This window comes from Triturus cristatus, chromosome 7, assembly GCF_964204655.1.
Source record: "Triturus cristatus chromosome 7, aTriCri1.1, whole genome shotgun sequence".
NCBI lineage: Eukaryota > Metazoa > Chordata > Amphibia > Caudata > Salamandridae > Triturus > Triturus cristatus.
The window spans coordinates 1,181,346,779-1,181,361,910 of NC_140590.1; the positions used below are offsets into that span (position 1 = coordinate 1,181,346,779).

A 15,132-nucleotide genomic window follows, 5' to 3' on the forward strand; every position below is an offset into this window, starting at 1 on the left:
AGGCTGTATTTGAGTTCTGACTTCCACCCCAAAGTCTCAGCTGAAGGTACATTCTAGTCCCGTTGAACCGGTATCTGTTCATCATCTTGACTTCAGATGGTTGCTATGTTACACCTTGCTGTTGTTCCTGCCTCAAACACCAGTAGCGAGAAGAAACTGCCTAGGCCTGGTGGGCTAGACAAAGGTCAGCAGCAGCTGAATGAGAAAGACAAGCAGAAAGGCTTGATTTTGTGGGAGCCTGTATCGCCCATTCCTGAGCCCAGAGGATCTTTAGGGATGAGCACAATTAAGACCAGAGCAGTGGTGCTGATCTTGTAACTGTTGTAACCATCATCCCATATGTTAGAGTTCCTCAGGTATCACAGCTTGAAGGTGTAGTGATAATGTCACCACAAACAAGAGTGCCTCTTGTTCAAAATGGGTGACATCTAGTTTGTTTGACCATGGAGATGTGGGAGCCCTGCCATTGGAAAATTGTGACCATAACATGCCATGCCATCTAGAAGCTTAAAACTAAAAAATGTTGGCATATTTGGATGCCAACCGCAAACCGACATTCTATTTCCTCAGACCCATTTACACTTTGACCTGTGCTGAACCTATCTGGAGTCTCTAGTGGTTACCTGAACAATGTCTGAAACCTCCTCTTACTCAGATTATCACAACTGAGCTCAGCCCCGGTATATCACACACCCTGTTGAATAGAGACCTGGGAAATTTGGCGGACAGGATACTTTGGTCACAAATCTGGCAGGTATCTCATGCTCCATAATACAAGTGCATTATAGCCAATGGCACTTATAACGAAACAAGTGGGATATCTGCTATGCTTTAACAAAGTATTGTGCTTTCCAAACTCTAAATAAGGGTCTACGTCTTTTGACGAAAGGGTGTATGGTATACAGTTTCACTTTAACAACCAGAGGAAACCCTATCTTTGGCTTGGCTTCTGCAGTTCTCTTTTGGCTGATGGGTTATTGGGTTTGTGCCCTGACTCTGCACTATCTGCTTAGACCCACTGACCTTTCCTCCATAAATTCTGATTGACAGGAGGGACAGCTGAAACGTAGCTCTGGAAATACTTTGTCACTGTTTACTGACCGGAGACTAACAGATATTTAGGTACAGCAGTCTAAATGGGCCGCAGGGGTGTCTGAAAACTAGGAACTGCATTGAGAGACACAGGCATAGGTGATAAGTATGCATCCCTTCTTTTTTTATCCCCCTCAAAGTGAAGTGATCCTGAAGGTTATATTCTAGCCTAAGCTGCCTTACTTGTCTCCCTTGTAGGAGATGCGATATATGCCACTGTTGCCTGATTTAAAGCTAGTTGCAGTTGCTGGTGTTTGTTCTTCTCTATCTGAATCTGTTCTTCCCAAAATCCTAGCACTTCTCCATTGGAAAAGGCTTTCAGCATGCCCCAAACTGAGAAATCGGTGGCCGTAGCGACATTTAGCTCTAAAAATGCCTCCAGGGCCTGCTGCATTTGTTTAACCCACTGGCTATTAACTAATTAATAAGGACTTATCAAAAACCCATCTGGATTTCTTGTGCTGCTGATCTGATAAATGAAGATGTACTGTAATTATCGAATGATCTGAAAATGGATTGGCTATTATTTCTGATTGGTCTCCATGGAGAATATGTGACATTCTATACGAGACGACAAGTTAAATCCTTTTGAGTGACAAGTATATAGCCTGTTCTCTGGGTGATCACTACGCCAAGGATCCACTAAGGCAAAAGCTTGCATCAATAAACAAAGAAGCGTAATCGATTTTGGTTTGTTCTGAAGTTTATTGGTAAGAGAATAGTCTAAAGTTGTGTTGGGGAGTATATTGAAATCGGCCCCCTATCACCCAAGGGTCTAACTCCCCTTTTGCAATATTACATAAAGTTTCAAGAGACTGAGGCGAATCCTCAATAGGACCAGAATAGCTCAGCAAGTTGATCAGCTTACTCAAAATCTTCATTTGCTCCCAATTCCACCAGGCTCCCAGATCTTTATAAACCTGAGGTTTTGCATTGCAGTTCTTCAGCGACTAAAATAGCCACCCCCCTAATATCAGCATTAGAAGAGGCTTTTTAAGCAGGGACTTTCAATGGGAAGGATCCGTTCTTTAGGTGTCTCTTGAAAGAGAATAATACTCGCCTGCAGTGCTCTAAACCAGGCTAGCAATGCCCGGAATTTATGTCTTTTATTGAGACCATTAGAATTGCATGAAATAATTCACTTAAGACAGACTTAAGACAAACTTAAGACAAAATCCAAACTTAAGTCTGTCTTAAGTCTGTCTTAAGTCTGTCTTAAGTGTGTCTTAAGTTTGTCTTAAGTTTGTATTAAGTTTGTATTAAGTTTGTCTTAAGTCTGTCTTAAGTTTGTCTTAAGTCTGTCTTAAGTCTGTCTTAAGTCTGTCTTAATTCTGTCTTAAGTCTGTCTTAAATTTTCTTAAGTGAAACTTAAGACAAAATCCTAACTTTACAACTACTACTAAATGCCTTCTGTGAATACCAAAAGTAGTAAGTTTAGGATTTTGTCTTAAGTTAGTTCTGTGAATCGGGCCCAATGAACATAATCACCTATTCTTCCTTTTTTATCCCTGACAAAATCCGCTAATAGCTCTGATGCATCCTTTTGTGATTGCTCTACACCTCCACACTTACACCCCTAGCCCTTCTCCTCACCCTCTCCCTCTTCTCCCCCTTAGGGCAGTATACCCTGGAGAGCCTCACCTGTCTCAGGCTCTCAAACTGAGGCTGCCTTTGTCCTTACTTGCCCTCCCTTCCTCTCCTTTGCAGAGTGCCTTGGTATGGCACCCAGAAGCTATCCTCCGGTGGTAACCGCAACCCTATAATAAGCCAGACGTCAGCAGAGGGTTCTTTAAGAACTCTTGCTTGTGCAACTCTATCTTATGAATCAATACAATGCATGCATGAGTCCACAGCCATTCCGTTCACTTTGATCGCTCCTTTCTGTGCAGCTGCTGCAGGAGTTCATTAGCGTGCTCCACTGGCCCCAGTACGTGAAATTGTTCTTCAAGGAGAAATTTCAATTTAGAGTATTGCACCAAGACTGCTTGGATACCTTGTTTATTGAAAACTTCAATTATGGTTTTAAATTCTCACTACTGACGGGCTGCCACCGCAGATAAATCTGAAAAAATATTGAGTCAAAACTTGTCAAGCGTCTTGAATCCCTTTGATTTGATAGCCTCCGATAGAATTCTTTCTTTCATGGGAAAATCCCCGAAGTTAACCAGGAATGTTTGAAGATATCTGGCATCTGAAAGCTGAGAGGAGGGGACTCGATGAGCCTGCATAATGGAAAACTCCTTCATCTTGGCTTGACTATCTGTACAAACATATTGGCGAATCAAATTTGCGCAGCGGGATCTATTTTCCATCTCATCAAGCATCAGATGAATCTCTAAAATCTCACGTTAATGTTTAGCTACATAAGTCTCTGAGTTTTGTTTTTTTAAATCTTCCAGGTCGGAGATAATTGTCTGCCTGCGCTAATCTTCAATTGAGTTGGAGCAAGTTATCATTACTTTCCTAAGCTGCAGCTGCACTTCTCTGTGGGTCTTATTTTGAGCACTCTTCATCTCCCTTAATTCTCAAAAGATCTGTTGAAGCAGACCCCCCTCCGCCCTCCAGCTGAGTGATGTGAGGTGGCATTAGGTCAGGGTAGGGTGGGGGCTGGATGCTTGTTTCCGGTCCAGAGAAGACACTGAAGAGGGCTGTTAGCCCGAAACCGGTCCCAGGATGTTTCTTTTCGGTCCAAGGAAGACACTGAAGAGGGCTGCTCAAGAGTAGTCAAGACACTGGAAACCCCTGGCTGAGTCTTTTTAATAACTTCTTTAGTGCCTTAGGCACACAGTGCTTGAAGAGACAACATTTCTGAAGCGCTTGCATTTATAATCAGACTGCTGTCTCCCTTTCCACCTGGTTCTGAGTAAAACCATTGTGTATGCCCTCCAGATCCATGTTTTTAGAGTCTCCTACAATCAACTGGTTGTGACGGGCTATTGACATTTTTACCGATTTAGTTGATTTTGTGGGGGTTTGTACTCTCCCCGCTGCCTCCCGTATTGTATGCCGCTTCAATAGCCCAGATATACAGGGAGGGAGTGTGGTCTATAGCTCTGTTGGAGGGGCAAGAGTCCACCTTCCCTTAAATGCCGTTGACCAATTTTACTTGTCGTCTTTATGCTGTCTTATGCTCCCTGAAAAGTATAGGTGCGGAATAGGCCAAGGGGCCACAACTGCACCTAGTTAGGCCACTTCCGCGGTCACTAAGGCTCACACCGCCCTCCAGGGGGCATCTAACATAACCCTGCAAGGTTGCCGTGTCTTGTTGCTGAGAGGATATGGAGGACGATCACACCGCACACGACTTAGCACACGAGTGCTAAGTCTCCCCTAGCCACACAGCGGGCTCCTCACCTCCTTAGGGTGTGTTGGATTAGGAAGCCAATGCCTTTACCACAAACCGAAAACCAAGAAAGCGCCGGAGTGCATCAGTCTTCGCATAGCACTCGCAACCACGAACAGATGCCATCAGACACCATCCCTCACAGCTGTGGTGGCCCCCAGAAGCAGTTTCTTAGACGTGGAGCATGACTTGAGTTCTACATGCCCTCAAACTGAGAAAAAGTTACCCCCATGCAAGTAATCCTTGCAGGGCTTCATATATGCACTGTTTTCAACCCAGTGACGTGCATAGGAAGTGGCATGATCTTCAATGCAATACAATGCTTTGTGTTCATTCTCCATAAAGTAATGTATGTGGGCATTCCCAGGAGTTTCTAGATACTTACTGGCACTCAATAAACCACTGGCGGATTTGGTCTTTCATTTGCTCCTTCATGTCTGGCCCCTCCACCTCCATCAGTCTGTCCTTGACGGTAACAAGGGCCTGCTGGTACTCCTCCTCGTATGCATCCCGCTTGGCCCTCCGTAGGTCCTCAATTAGCTCAGAGCGAAAGATAGTAGGTGATTGGTTCATCATCAGAGGGTCCTGGGACTAAGGAATTGAACAATCAGTATGGTATGCCAAAACATACAATGCTGTGAGATGTAACAATACACTCATAAATGTCAAATACAAATGTGAAATGTCTACATAAGTAATGAAAATGTGCATATCAAAGGCAAAAACATACAGTGGAATTAACATTTATTATAAGATGTTTTCAAGGGGTAACTAAGATATGAGGCTTTTTCTCTGGGTCCAGGAGCAGCTGGTGATTACTGGGCACTATCAGTTGCATTTTATTTCAGCAGGGTAGACTATCTACAATGCTATGAGGTGCTGTTTGCAGAACCAGTATATTCCTTAGTAGCAGACTAATCAGTTAAGACTTCTTGCCACAATGCAATTTAAGATGCTACTCAAAGCTTACTTTTGATTTCACCAAAGAAAACAAAGTGAACGAGTGTACTGTAAGGAAAGGAGAAGTGCTTGTTGATGCAGACAATTTTAGGACACATCATGACATTGTCTGGTGCCCTACCAGTCAGAAACTTACTTATGTTAGCTTGTAAAATGCATCTGTTGTGTGGAGCAACAACAAATAACCCTTGCATGTGAAAAACTGCTGAAAGTCAGAGCCCTCTGTTCATGAATCCTAGTCACAGAACCTGAAACCACAGCTGATGGGCTTACTCTGACCATGCTGCATGCTGAAATAGCAGGGATCGATGGGCTGTCTAAAAGTGACAGTGCAGATTGCCTAAATGTCAGGCTGCATGCCTATGGTAGCATTTCCCTCATGTTTTGTTTTCAAAAAGGGAAAAGTTAAAAGAAGTTTGGTGTATCGGTGCTACTATATGATGTGAGTCCATTTTTTTTATCTCTCTATACATCTCCTGCACGTGTGTATTAAATGGCAAACAAGGGAAAGCCAATAATGCATTTTCCTTGTTTTAAAATATGTTCTGGGATCCCACACATATTCAGTGTTTATCAATAATAATGAAGATTCCTTGACAGAGAATAGTTATTTGCCCAGTGGGGGAAGGGATATATCCCTGATATATCAACCTGAATGGTTAATCAGTACTTCCGCTTTATCCCAAAGTTTTAGTCTTCAGTTAATCTTTTGATAGGGGGTTTCCTTACATGGTACAGATGATCCTGAGACGTTGAGTCTAATGACACCCCATGTCCATCCTGGCCTTCACCACAATTTTAGAATAATTATTTGATCATCGATTGATGAAGTGGAACACTTCTGCTTGAATGTTTATAGTGTGCACAAACACCCTCCCTCCCAAATGTCTCACCTGCTAAACTTGTGTAGGTGGATCTCAGATAAGGCAGGGATGATTGGGAATAGGTATGTCCAGCGGTATCTTAGGATCTTCCTGATCATCCCCAACGTTTTGCCATAATTCTAAGCCCATGAAGTTCAGAAATGAAACACCCGTCATAGACCTGCATAAATGATTACACATTGTTTCAGCTCTTCACATCCAGAACATCCTCTTAATTTTTTTCTTTCTTCTTACTACAAGATCTCTACTGGGGATGAGTGGGAGAGGATGGCGCCTTGTGTGTTTTTCTGAGTCCACTCCAGAATTTCAGTACAGTTGCTTGTTAATCAATGTGGGAAGGGGAATCCCACTATATATCTGCTTAAATGAAACACAGTGCTGGTAACATTCTGTACTTGGAAAGCAGAAAGGAACGGCAATGGTATGAGCTGGAGCTGAAGTCTGCTAAAGATAGCCTCAGAGCTTTCCACTTGAACTCTCAGCTGAATGACCACAGAGACAATGGCATTATCCTTTGTATCAACATCCACAGAATAGGAGAAGTCAGGCAAACAGACTTGATAGTCCCCCGGCTGAAAGCCTGGTGTGTGCCCTGATAGTGCTGTGGAGAATGTTTGTACAGTTCAATTTGTGTGCATCATTAACGTGGAGAATGTAGTTTCATGCTCGATTACACATGTACACACTGATATAGTATGGTTGCTTTCAAAATGTTTTCCCTTTGTGGTGCAGAAGTACATTTCCCTGACCTTTATCACCTAGGCTTCAATTTGAGCCTAGCAGCCATATGGGTATCACTGAAGTGATCCTTGTCGACGTGGACTATGAGGAGGTAATCATTCAGTTTTGTCAGGCCTGTCTTTGCCATCAACATACCTGAAGAGGACATTGAGGGGAAAATTCTGGTTGAAGAGCAGAAGTTGTAGCCTTATAGAAATGACGTTCGGAGGCGGTAGTTGTCTCCTTATGTCCACAGTGGACTCAAGCTGAGCCCTATGAAAGTTCATCTTGGAAGCATACATTTTTGCTTGGCTCCGTGAATGTGACCTTTGTAGAGGTCAAAGAAATGTCATTGTCCTCTTCCGCTATGAAAACCAAGAAAGCAGCCTTCCTTAGTTAAATCTTTGTGGGAATTCACAATAAGGAACTGTCCTCACACTAGAGCCATAGGGATAAAATAGCCTTTTTTGTTGCCATTTCAGGCATAGGAAGAAGAAAAATAAAAATAAGTTTTACTATTCCAGATGATAGATGGCTGAGCAGAGCTCAGAGAGACTCACTGCACATGACGTGCAGTAGAAAATCTGGACTCAGCCTCTGTTGGGAGTATTCTAGAGGGTGCTGTTGCCTGATTGGTTAAAGTTTTACTTTGGTCCTTTTTTAATTAAGGACACAAGTGGACTACTACACTGATTTGTCCTTGCCTGTAAAGCCTATGATAGTAATACATACTGCTTTATTATGGTACCGTGGGACTCCCACTTTGACGACTGGGAATGACTCAAGCACGTGAATCTATGAAAGATCCAATACTGTAAAAGTCACTCTTGTCTTTCCCCCACCACACATCCCACAGTTTATTATTTCTGCAGTACATGGAGAAGCAGAGTCATATCAGTTTATTTCTATTGTCATTGTTCATGTTGTTTCCGATGAGCTTTCCCTGGCTTATTCACAAACTGTAACTGCATTTCAAGGTCCCGCAGTTATCTCACAGTGCCCATTCATTCATAAGAGGTGGCTGTTGTTCACATGTTATTCTGCCATCTAGAAACCCCTTCTAGAGTCCTCCTCATCTGGCCCTATTCCGGAAGCCTCGCCTGCACGGTACAATGACCTGGCAAATTTCTTCCAAGGGAATATTCAGACTATTTATAATACGTTCTAACTGATTGCCCAATCTGACACCAACTGCTTTAAGGAAAAAGGGTCAGCCACCAATCGACTAAATTCTCTGATCCCCCTACCCCCGACACCAGATAGCCTCTCAGATAGCTTGAGCAAAATCAAATAGGCCTCTCCTAAGGACCTCGCCCACACATCCTAGCCAAAGGGGCAGAGCTGATTCTCCCTACCCTTTTTGAAATAGTGAATCTCTCATTAACCACGGGCATTGTCATGGTGACTTGGAAACACGTCATGGTTAAATCACTTTTGAAAAAGCCCAACTAGAGTCATCTTGATCTAGCAAACTACCGCCCAGTATCTCTCTTACCTGGGATAGGTAAAATACTAAAAAGACATACCAATTTTAGGCTCTCTGAATTTTTAGAGTAACATAATATTCTGCATTCTTCGCAGACTGATTTTCGGCCCTATCACCGCACAAACACCACTCTTCTGGAGGTGGGAGAAGTCAAAAGGCTTCTATATCAGGGAGGTTCAGCCGCAATTATCCTCCTAGATCTCAGCTCAGCATTTGACACAGTTTATCACAATACTCTTGCGGATTGATTACCGAGTGCAAGAATTGCTGGGTCTGCTTTAGCCTGGCTTAAGTCCTTCCTGGAGGATAGGACCTTCCAGATCTTTAAAGCAGACTGTACTTCGGATAGCCTCCCCCTTAAATGTGGAGTACACCAGAGCTCATCGTTGAGCCCTAATCTTTTTAATCTATATATGAGATCTCTTGCACATATCGTCCTCCATTTTGGGATTTCAATAATATTGTATGAGGACAATACACAGCTGGTCTTTTCACTGACCCAGAATCATGGTTCCACATCCTCCTCAGTAGGTCCCTGCTTAGAGATAGTTGCCAAGTGGATGAAGAGCTCCTGTCTCAAATTAAATGGAGACAAAATAGAGCTTATGTTTCTGGGCAACAATCCCAATCCCTCTTTGAATTTGGGCTGGCCAAGCTGTGGATCCTACATCTTGCCAGGGAAATGTCATTCTTCCATACTTACTCCACTTGGCAAAATTTTACTTGTAATTCCCCTCTATACAAATTCTCCAGGCGGTTCTTTCTGCCTACAGAAACTGACCTTCATAAACCTCTTTTCTCTTTAAAAATCCCTGTCATCACAGATTTTTCTAGAACGGTTAAAGAAGATTTTCCTTAGGTGTCCTTCACCTTCTCTTTTTCATCTTATGCAGGAGGCCTTTGAGCCTCCCTGCAACATTTCTCTTGGATGACAGCTTTCCTTGTAGAGATATTATAAGCTCACAGGGTTAGAGAAAGCCAAGTGGTCTCTTTTCACGAACCATTCACAATCTTCCATTCTACCAAACTGGTTCTCAGATCTTATGTGAAATCCCTCTCGAAGGGTATTTCAGACTTTCATGTCAACTGTATTCTTTCAGAATCCCTCTACTCTAGTGTAAAGAATTCTTCATTCCATGGATGCAAGGGGAGGTTTGAAATTGTATCTCATTAAGACAAGAGGCATTGGTAGATCAAACCTGTTTATCAACTCTGGTGCGGTCCATATGGTTTTACCCACCTCCATTTCCCAAGGTATAGTCTCTTGAAAACTAAGCTTAAAGCACTCTCCACTACCGGTAGAGCCACTACAACTGCTGTATTACGGTCCATACCTATTCCAAACATTTCCAAAGCAGCAACTTGGAAGTCGGTTCATACATTCACCAAGCATTACTGCCTAGCCTCTAATGTTAGAGCTAACACTCAAGTAGGGCAGACTTCCTTCAGAAATCTCTTTGCTCGACCATCCTGGTTCATCCTCTGTCCCCTCCACCGCTCTCAGTGGGGCTGGGCTTGCTATTCGATTCAGTGTTATGACTATAAATGGAAATCCCCCACAAGAGAAATATTAGTATCTTACCTGTAACTCCTGTTCTCTCGTAGGGGTATTTCCATTATAGCCATAAGCAACCCTCCCTCTTCCCCGGTGGAACAGACAAAGGTATTTATACAATATCCATATTCTCTTGCATCACCTTCAAAAAGAACTGAATCAACTGCCACCTGTTGAGCATGATGGGATACTGGTGGTCGATGGGTTCTTAAAGTCGCAGTTTCCTTTTTAGCCAGATAATGACGGTCTATGAGGCTACTCTGTCCTTCTCTCCTTCATCTCTGTCATAAAAAGGGGTTGTGAGGCAAATTTATGCTGTTTGCAAAAACTTCTTAAAATTGTACACAAATGCTTTGTGCTGGCCCTTTTTTGACTTAATAATGAAAAATTCAGCCTTTGTAGCCTAGGTATATAGGCTGTATAATCCATCTTTTTCTTAAGTGTCGTTTCAGGCCTTCCTGAGGAAAGGCGAATACCTCCACTTAAGAAGATATATTGCAGTAGTGCTCTGTGGTCCCCGCATTTGGGCGGGACTATGAGAATAAGATTCAGATGAGGAGTGTAACTTTTTAGATATTCTTTTGAATTCTAAACATCCTCCATACAAGGAGGGGATCCAGAGACAGGGGCAGGGTTCCATAGTATTTGATATATGAACAGCAGAAGATGGTATGAGTGTAAAAGTAAATGTAAATGTAAATCCAGCATTTGTAAAGCGCATACAGTTACGCGGAGGCCGTCGGGAAGATTAAGCAAGCTATTGCCCAGAGTCACATGGTGCTGGGCTGACCTGCCGCTGGTGCCAGTGATCGAACCGTGGACCCCAAATTCCAGCGTCAGTCGCCCTGGCTGCAGCACCACACTTGAACATGCTTGCAGTTGCAGGTGCTTCAGCGAGCACCCCACCTGAGAGTACATTGACAGTTTTTCCGAGTACTAGCAGATAGTGTGGTTGTCCTTTCTATTTCAAATGACATGTCTGATAATAATATTCCATTTGAGGCTCCTAGAGAGAAAATAAATGTTGGGCTTTTAAAAATTGAATTTGAAGAAATTTTGCAAGGGGCAATTGACATAAGTAGATTGATGTCATACAGTGTTGATTAAATGAGGTACTTGATCAGAGAAGCAGCAATGTGTGCAAATGAAGCACAATAGGCTTACGAATGTGAGGTTGACATCAGTAGCACCCAACACCTACCCTAATGACCTGTAGAGTTCAGTGCTCATGGTGGAAGCAACATGAGCCTCAGGACGTGCGGGGCCTCAGATAATAGCTCCATTGTGCAACTAACTACTCTCACACTCGGTTCTTCAATTGTTTCCTTTTCTTTGTGTGCCTCTCCTCTGTCCCTCAACAGGCCTTCACTTGCCCCTCTGCCTGGCCCAGTGAACAGAGGTTTGGCTTGATGGTATAATAATGGTAACAAGTCACATATATTGGTAACATTCTTAATCGCTAAGACACTCTTGACGTGACCTTCATCTCAACAACGTTCCAAGGAGGGTGCTGCTGAAGTGTAAGTTACATCAAGGAGCAAGGGGCAAGGAATCCCTCTGGTGTTGGCTACAGCAAGATTTCCTTTTCAGGCAGCTCCCCAGTAATATGAGTTTTTTTTCTTTGTCATGACAATCAGCATGCCTGGTGCACTTATATCATTAGGGAAGTGAAACTGAAATGAGCACTATGACTTTCACTTGCATTGGTGCTGCATGGGGTGGGTATCATTGGAAAGGGGAGAATCTCCCCTTCCCAAAGGTATCTCACCCTAGTGGATCCCTGCTTGGAGATCGCCTTCAGAGAGTGATCCTCAAGCAGGGATCCGCACCACTAGACTCCAAGGATTATTATTTTCGGGGGGGGGGGGGGGGGGGGAGTGGTACCCCAAGCCATGGGCCTTTGCTCTCCCCCCATAGGCATAATAGGACTTTCTGCCTCCCATCCCCCGAGGTCTGGAAGGTTTACTCCAATATGCCACCCTGGCATAGGGCCATTGCTGACTGCAAAAAGGACAAATACAGTCTTTCTGCCACCCAGGGAGTCAGATTGGGGGGGTGCGGGATTCGTACTTATCTTCTCCTCTGGAGGGTATAAAGTCCACTAGACTGCATTATAGCCCCCCTGAGAAGCAGGTGGGTGCTTGCTCACAATCTACTCACCTCCTCCAGAAGAGGGTGCGGTTGAAAGCCGACTAGACACAAGGGATTTCAAAATGAGGCCACAAAATAAGGATGGGGCGACCCACCTTAGCGCTGGACCATACCCACACCCCTTAGAGGCTGATAGAGTCTTTCTCCTCCCCTGGGGCAGAGACAGGAGGTTTGCCCTTATTGCAGATGTTCTATGCCCCTCGGGGTAGAAAGTCCACTGTATGCCAGGGACTTTACCCTGGCATTGGGACATACCCCCATTCCAAAAGGGGCAACATTTGGATGCAAATGGGGGGATTGTCCCCCCCAAGGGAGGGATATAGCCCACTAGAGACCAGATTTAACATTAGGGTAAACAAAAGGGGTTAGAGGCATCCCACCCCGACATTGGGCTACACCTCTTTCCCCAAAATGGAGCAATACAGTCTTTCTTCCCCTGCAGAAGGCAGGTAGCAGGAAAAGCCGGGGTGTAGAAAAGCCAGCAGACACAAGGGAAATCATTAAAAAAAACAAAGGGGTGGGTCGGACCACCTTGTCATATGGTCACGCTCCACACCAAAAGGGGCCATAGTCTTTCTGCTCTGGGGGGGCAGATATTAGGTTAGCTCAGATTAAGGGTTTGCTCCAACTTTCTCCCCCACAAGGAGCTCAGAGCCCACTAGATACCAGGTATGTCAAAATGGTGTCAAAACAAACAAAATGATGGGGGGTCTCACCCCGGTATCTGGCTGTTCCACCCACCCCAAAAGAGGGAAATACAGTCTTTCTGCCTCCCATCAGGGGGCAAACCCGGGAGGGCGGTCAGGAAGTCCATTAGTAACCTGGGAAATTATTTTTTTTTCAAACAAAGTGGTGGGGCGGGCCACCCTTGCACAGCGCCATGCCACCCCCAAAGAGGACAAACAGTCTTTCTGCCCTCCACCCCCCTCCCTACCCTCTGGATGGCAGATTGGGAGATTTGATGGCTTGTCTGGCCTCCAGTGGCTAGAAAGCTCTTTATCAACAGGGATTTTAGACAAGCCAAAAAATAAGGGATAGTGATGGCCCATCTGGCGCTGGGCTATGCCCCCCATTTATGAAGTATGTAAACAAAACAAGGACAACTATACCCAAACAATTGTCCCATGGGACTCACTCAAGTGATCCCCTCATGTGCTACTCCTGGGTAATCCAATTTCCATATTTCTTCAGCTAATTTCAACAATTATTTTTTCCATGATTTGAAAATGGAATCAATCGTAAGGCTCTTAGTTTTCAACCTCATTATTCATTGGAAAAAAATTTGACTGCATTATATACAGTGAATAGTGCAGATGCCATAGTGCTAAAAAGTTGAATTTTTAGATATATATACACCCACATAAATATATATATCTACATAGACAAAGCTGCCCAAAGTTGTGTAAATGTGTAAATATAATCAAAAGACTATACCAGTAAATCCACACAGACCTAAAACAATGAGTTCCAAAACAACCGAGGGGGAGGGTGGAGGGGGGGGGGGTCAACGTTTCAACCCATTGGTATTTATAGGGTCTCATCAGGCCATTGTCATCTGTCTAAAAGCGCCTAAAACATAAAAGAAGAGTGAAGGTGATATGGTTACCCATTGAGTTACAAACAGACTTGAGGCAATAGGTGTGGTTAAATACAACTGGGCTCAAAACAGGTGTCTAGTAACTGGCTTTGTGCCTATTTGAAACAGAAGCTTACTTGTGGATAGTTTCACATGCACCAAGATAGGGCGAAACCAGCCCAAATATTGACTCCCAGGTGATGAAGCAATAAAGCCTTTCCGCCCACCCTGAGAAGCACATTTGGGTATTTGGGGCTTGGCCCAGAATCTACCCCCCTCCAATATATGAGCTGCAGTAGAAGGTCCACTAGACCCCAGGATTTCAAAATGACAACAAAAATGTGGATGGAGTGTTACATCCTAGCATCGGTCTATACCCCCACCCTAGAAGTGGCAGCAGTGTCTTTCTGCTCCCACAGGGGCAGACAGGAGGTTTGCCTTGATTGAGAGTTTACCTGTTATCTGCCTCGCAGAGGGGGGCCCACTCAACAACAAGGTTTTTGAACTGGGGCAAAAAAAGGGGTGAGGGCATCCACCCTGGTGTTAGGCCATACCCCTATGCCAAAAGGGGCAACCAAATATTTCTGTCCCCTGACAGGGCACTTGATTGGGGTTTGCAGAAAGCCCACTAGACTACAAGAGGTTTGCACTGGGGCATCCAACCCTGGCATTGGGCTAAACCCTCCTGCCCAAAAGGGGGTAAAAACGTATTTCTTCCCACTGCAGGAGACGTTTAGAGAACAAACCCGAGGGCATGCTTGCCCTCAATTGCTCCCCGGAAAGGGAAGAAAATTCACCTGACACCAGCGATTTCAAAATGGTGCCAAAACAAATTAAAAGATTGGGGCGCCCCACACTGGCATCTGACCGTACCCCAACCCCAGAACAGGAGCAACAGTTTTTCTGCCCCTGTGAGGGCACATTGGGGGCTTTACTATGAATATGCCCCTTGTGGGGGGAGGGCAAAAGGCAGAAAGCCAATTAGACACAAGGAAAAATATATACCCATCAAAAAAGACGAGGGGGGTTCGGTCAAAGCAAGCATTAGGCTGTGTACCCGACCCAGAATATGTGCGACAGTCTTTCTGCTTCCAAAGGGTGGTGATAGGGGGTGTTTACCTCCAATTTATCGCAGCAGGACAGAAAGCCCACTAGACATTAAAGACAAAATTTCAAAAAAAGAGAATGGGTGGGGGCTGCCCGACCAGACATTGTGGGTGGTCCGATCCTAAAACAGGTGCAACAGATTTTCTGTTCTACCCTGGGGATGGATTGGAGGAGTGGTGTGCCTTGTGTGGATCTTACCCCTAATGCCTTGCAAACCTGAAACATTGAATAAAATCCCACTTTTTCCTCCAATTTCAC

The 15,132-nt window shown here is 44.3% G+C and overlaps 1 protein-coding gene across 1 annotated transcript in view; it reads right to left on the reverse strand.

The window, feature by feature from the left end:
• Positions 1–15,132, reverse strand: part of LOC146811399 (dynein regulatory complex subunit 11-like) — a 293,100-nt gene that overhangs the window by 228,966 nt on the left and 49,002 nt on the right. The window contains exon 6 of the mRNA XM_085618510.1: positions 4,821–5,026. Coding sequence (XP_085474636.1) covers positions 4,821–5,026 — 206 coding nt within the window. The remainder of the gene's footprint in view (positions 1–4,820; positions 5,027–15,132) is intronic.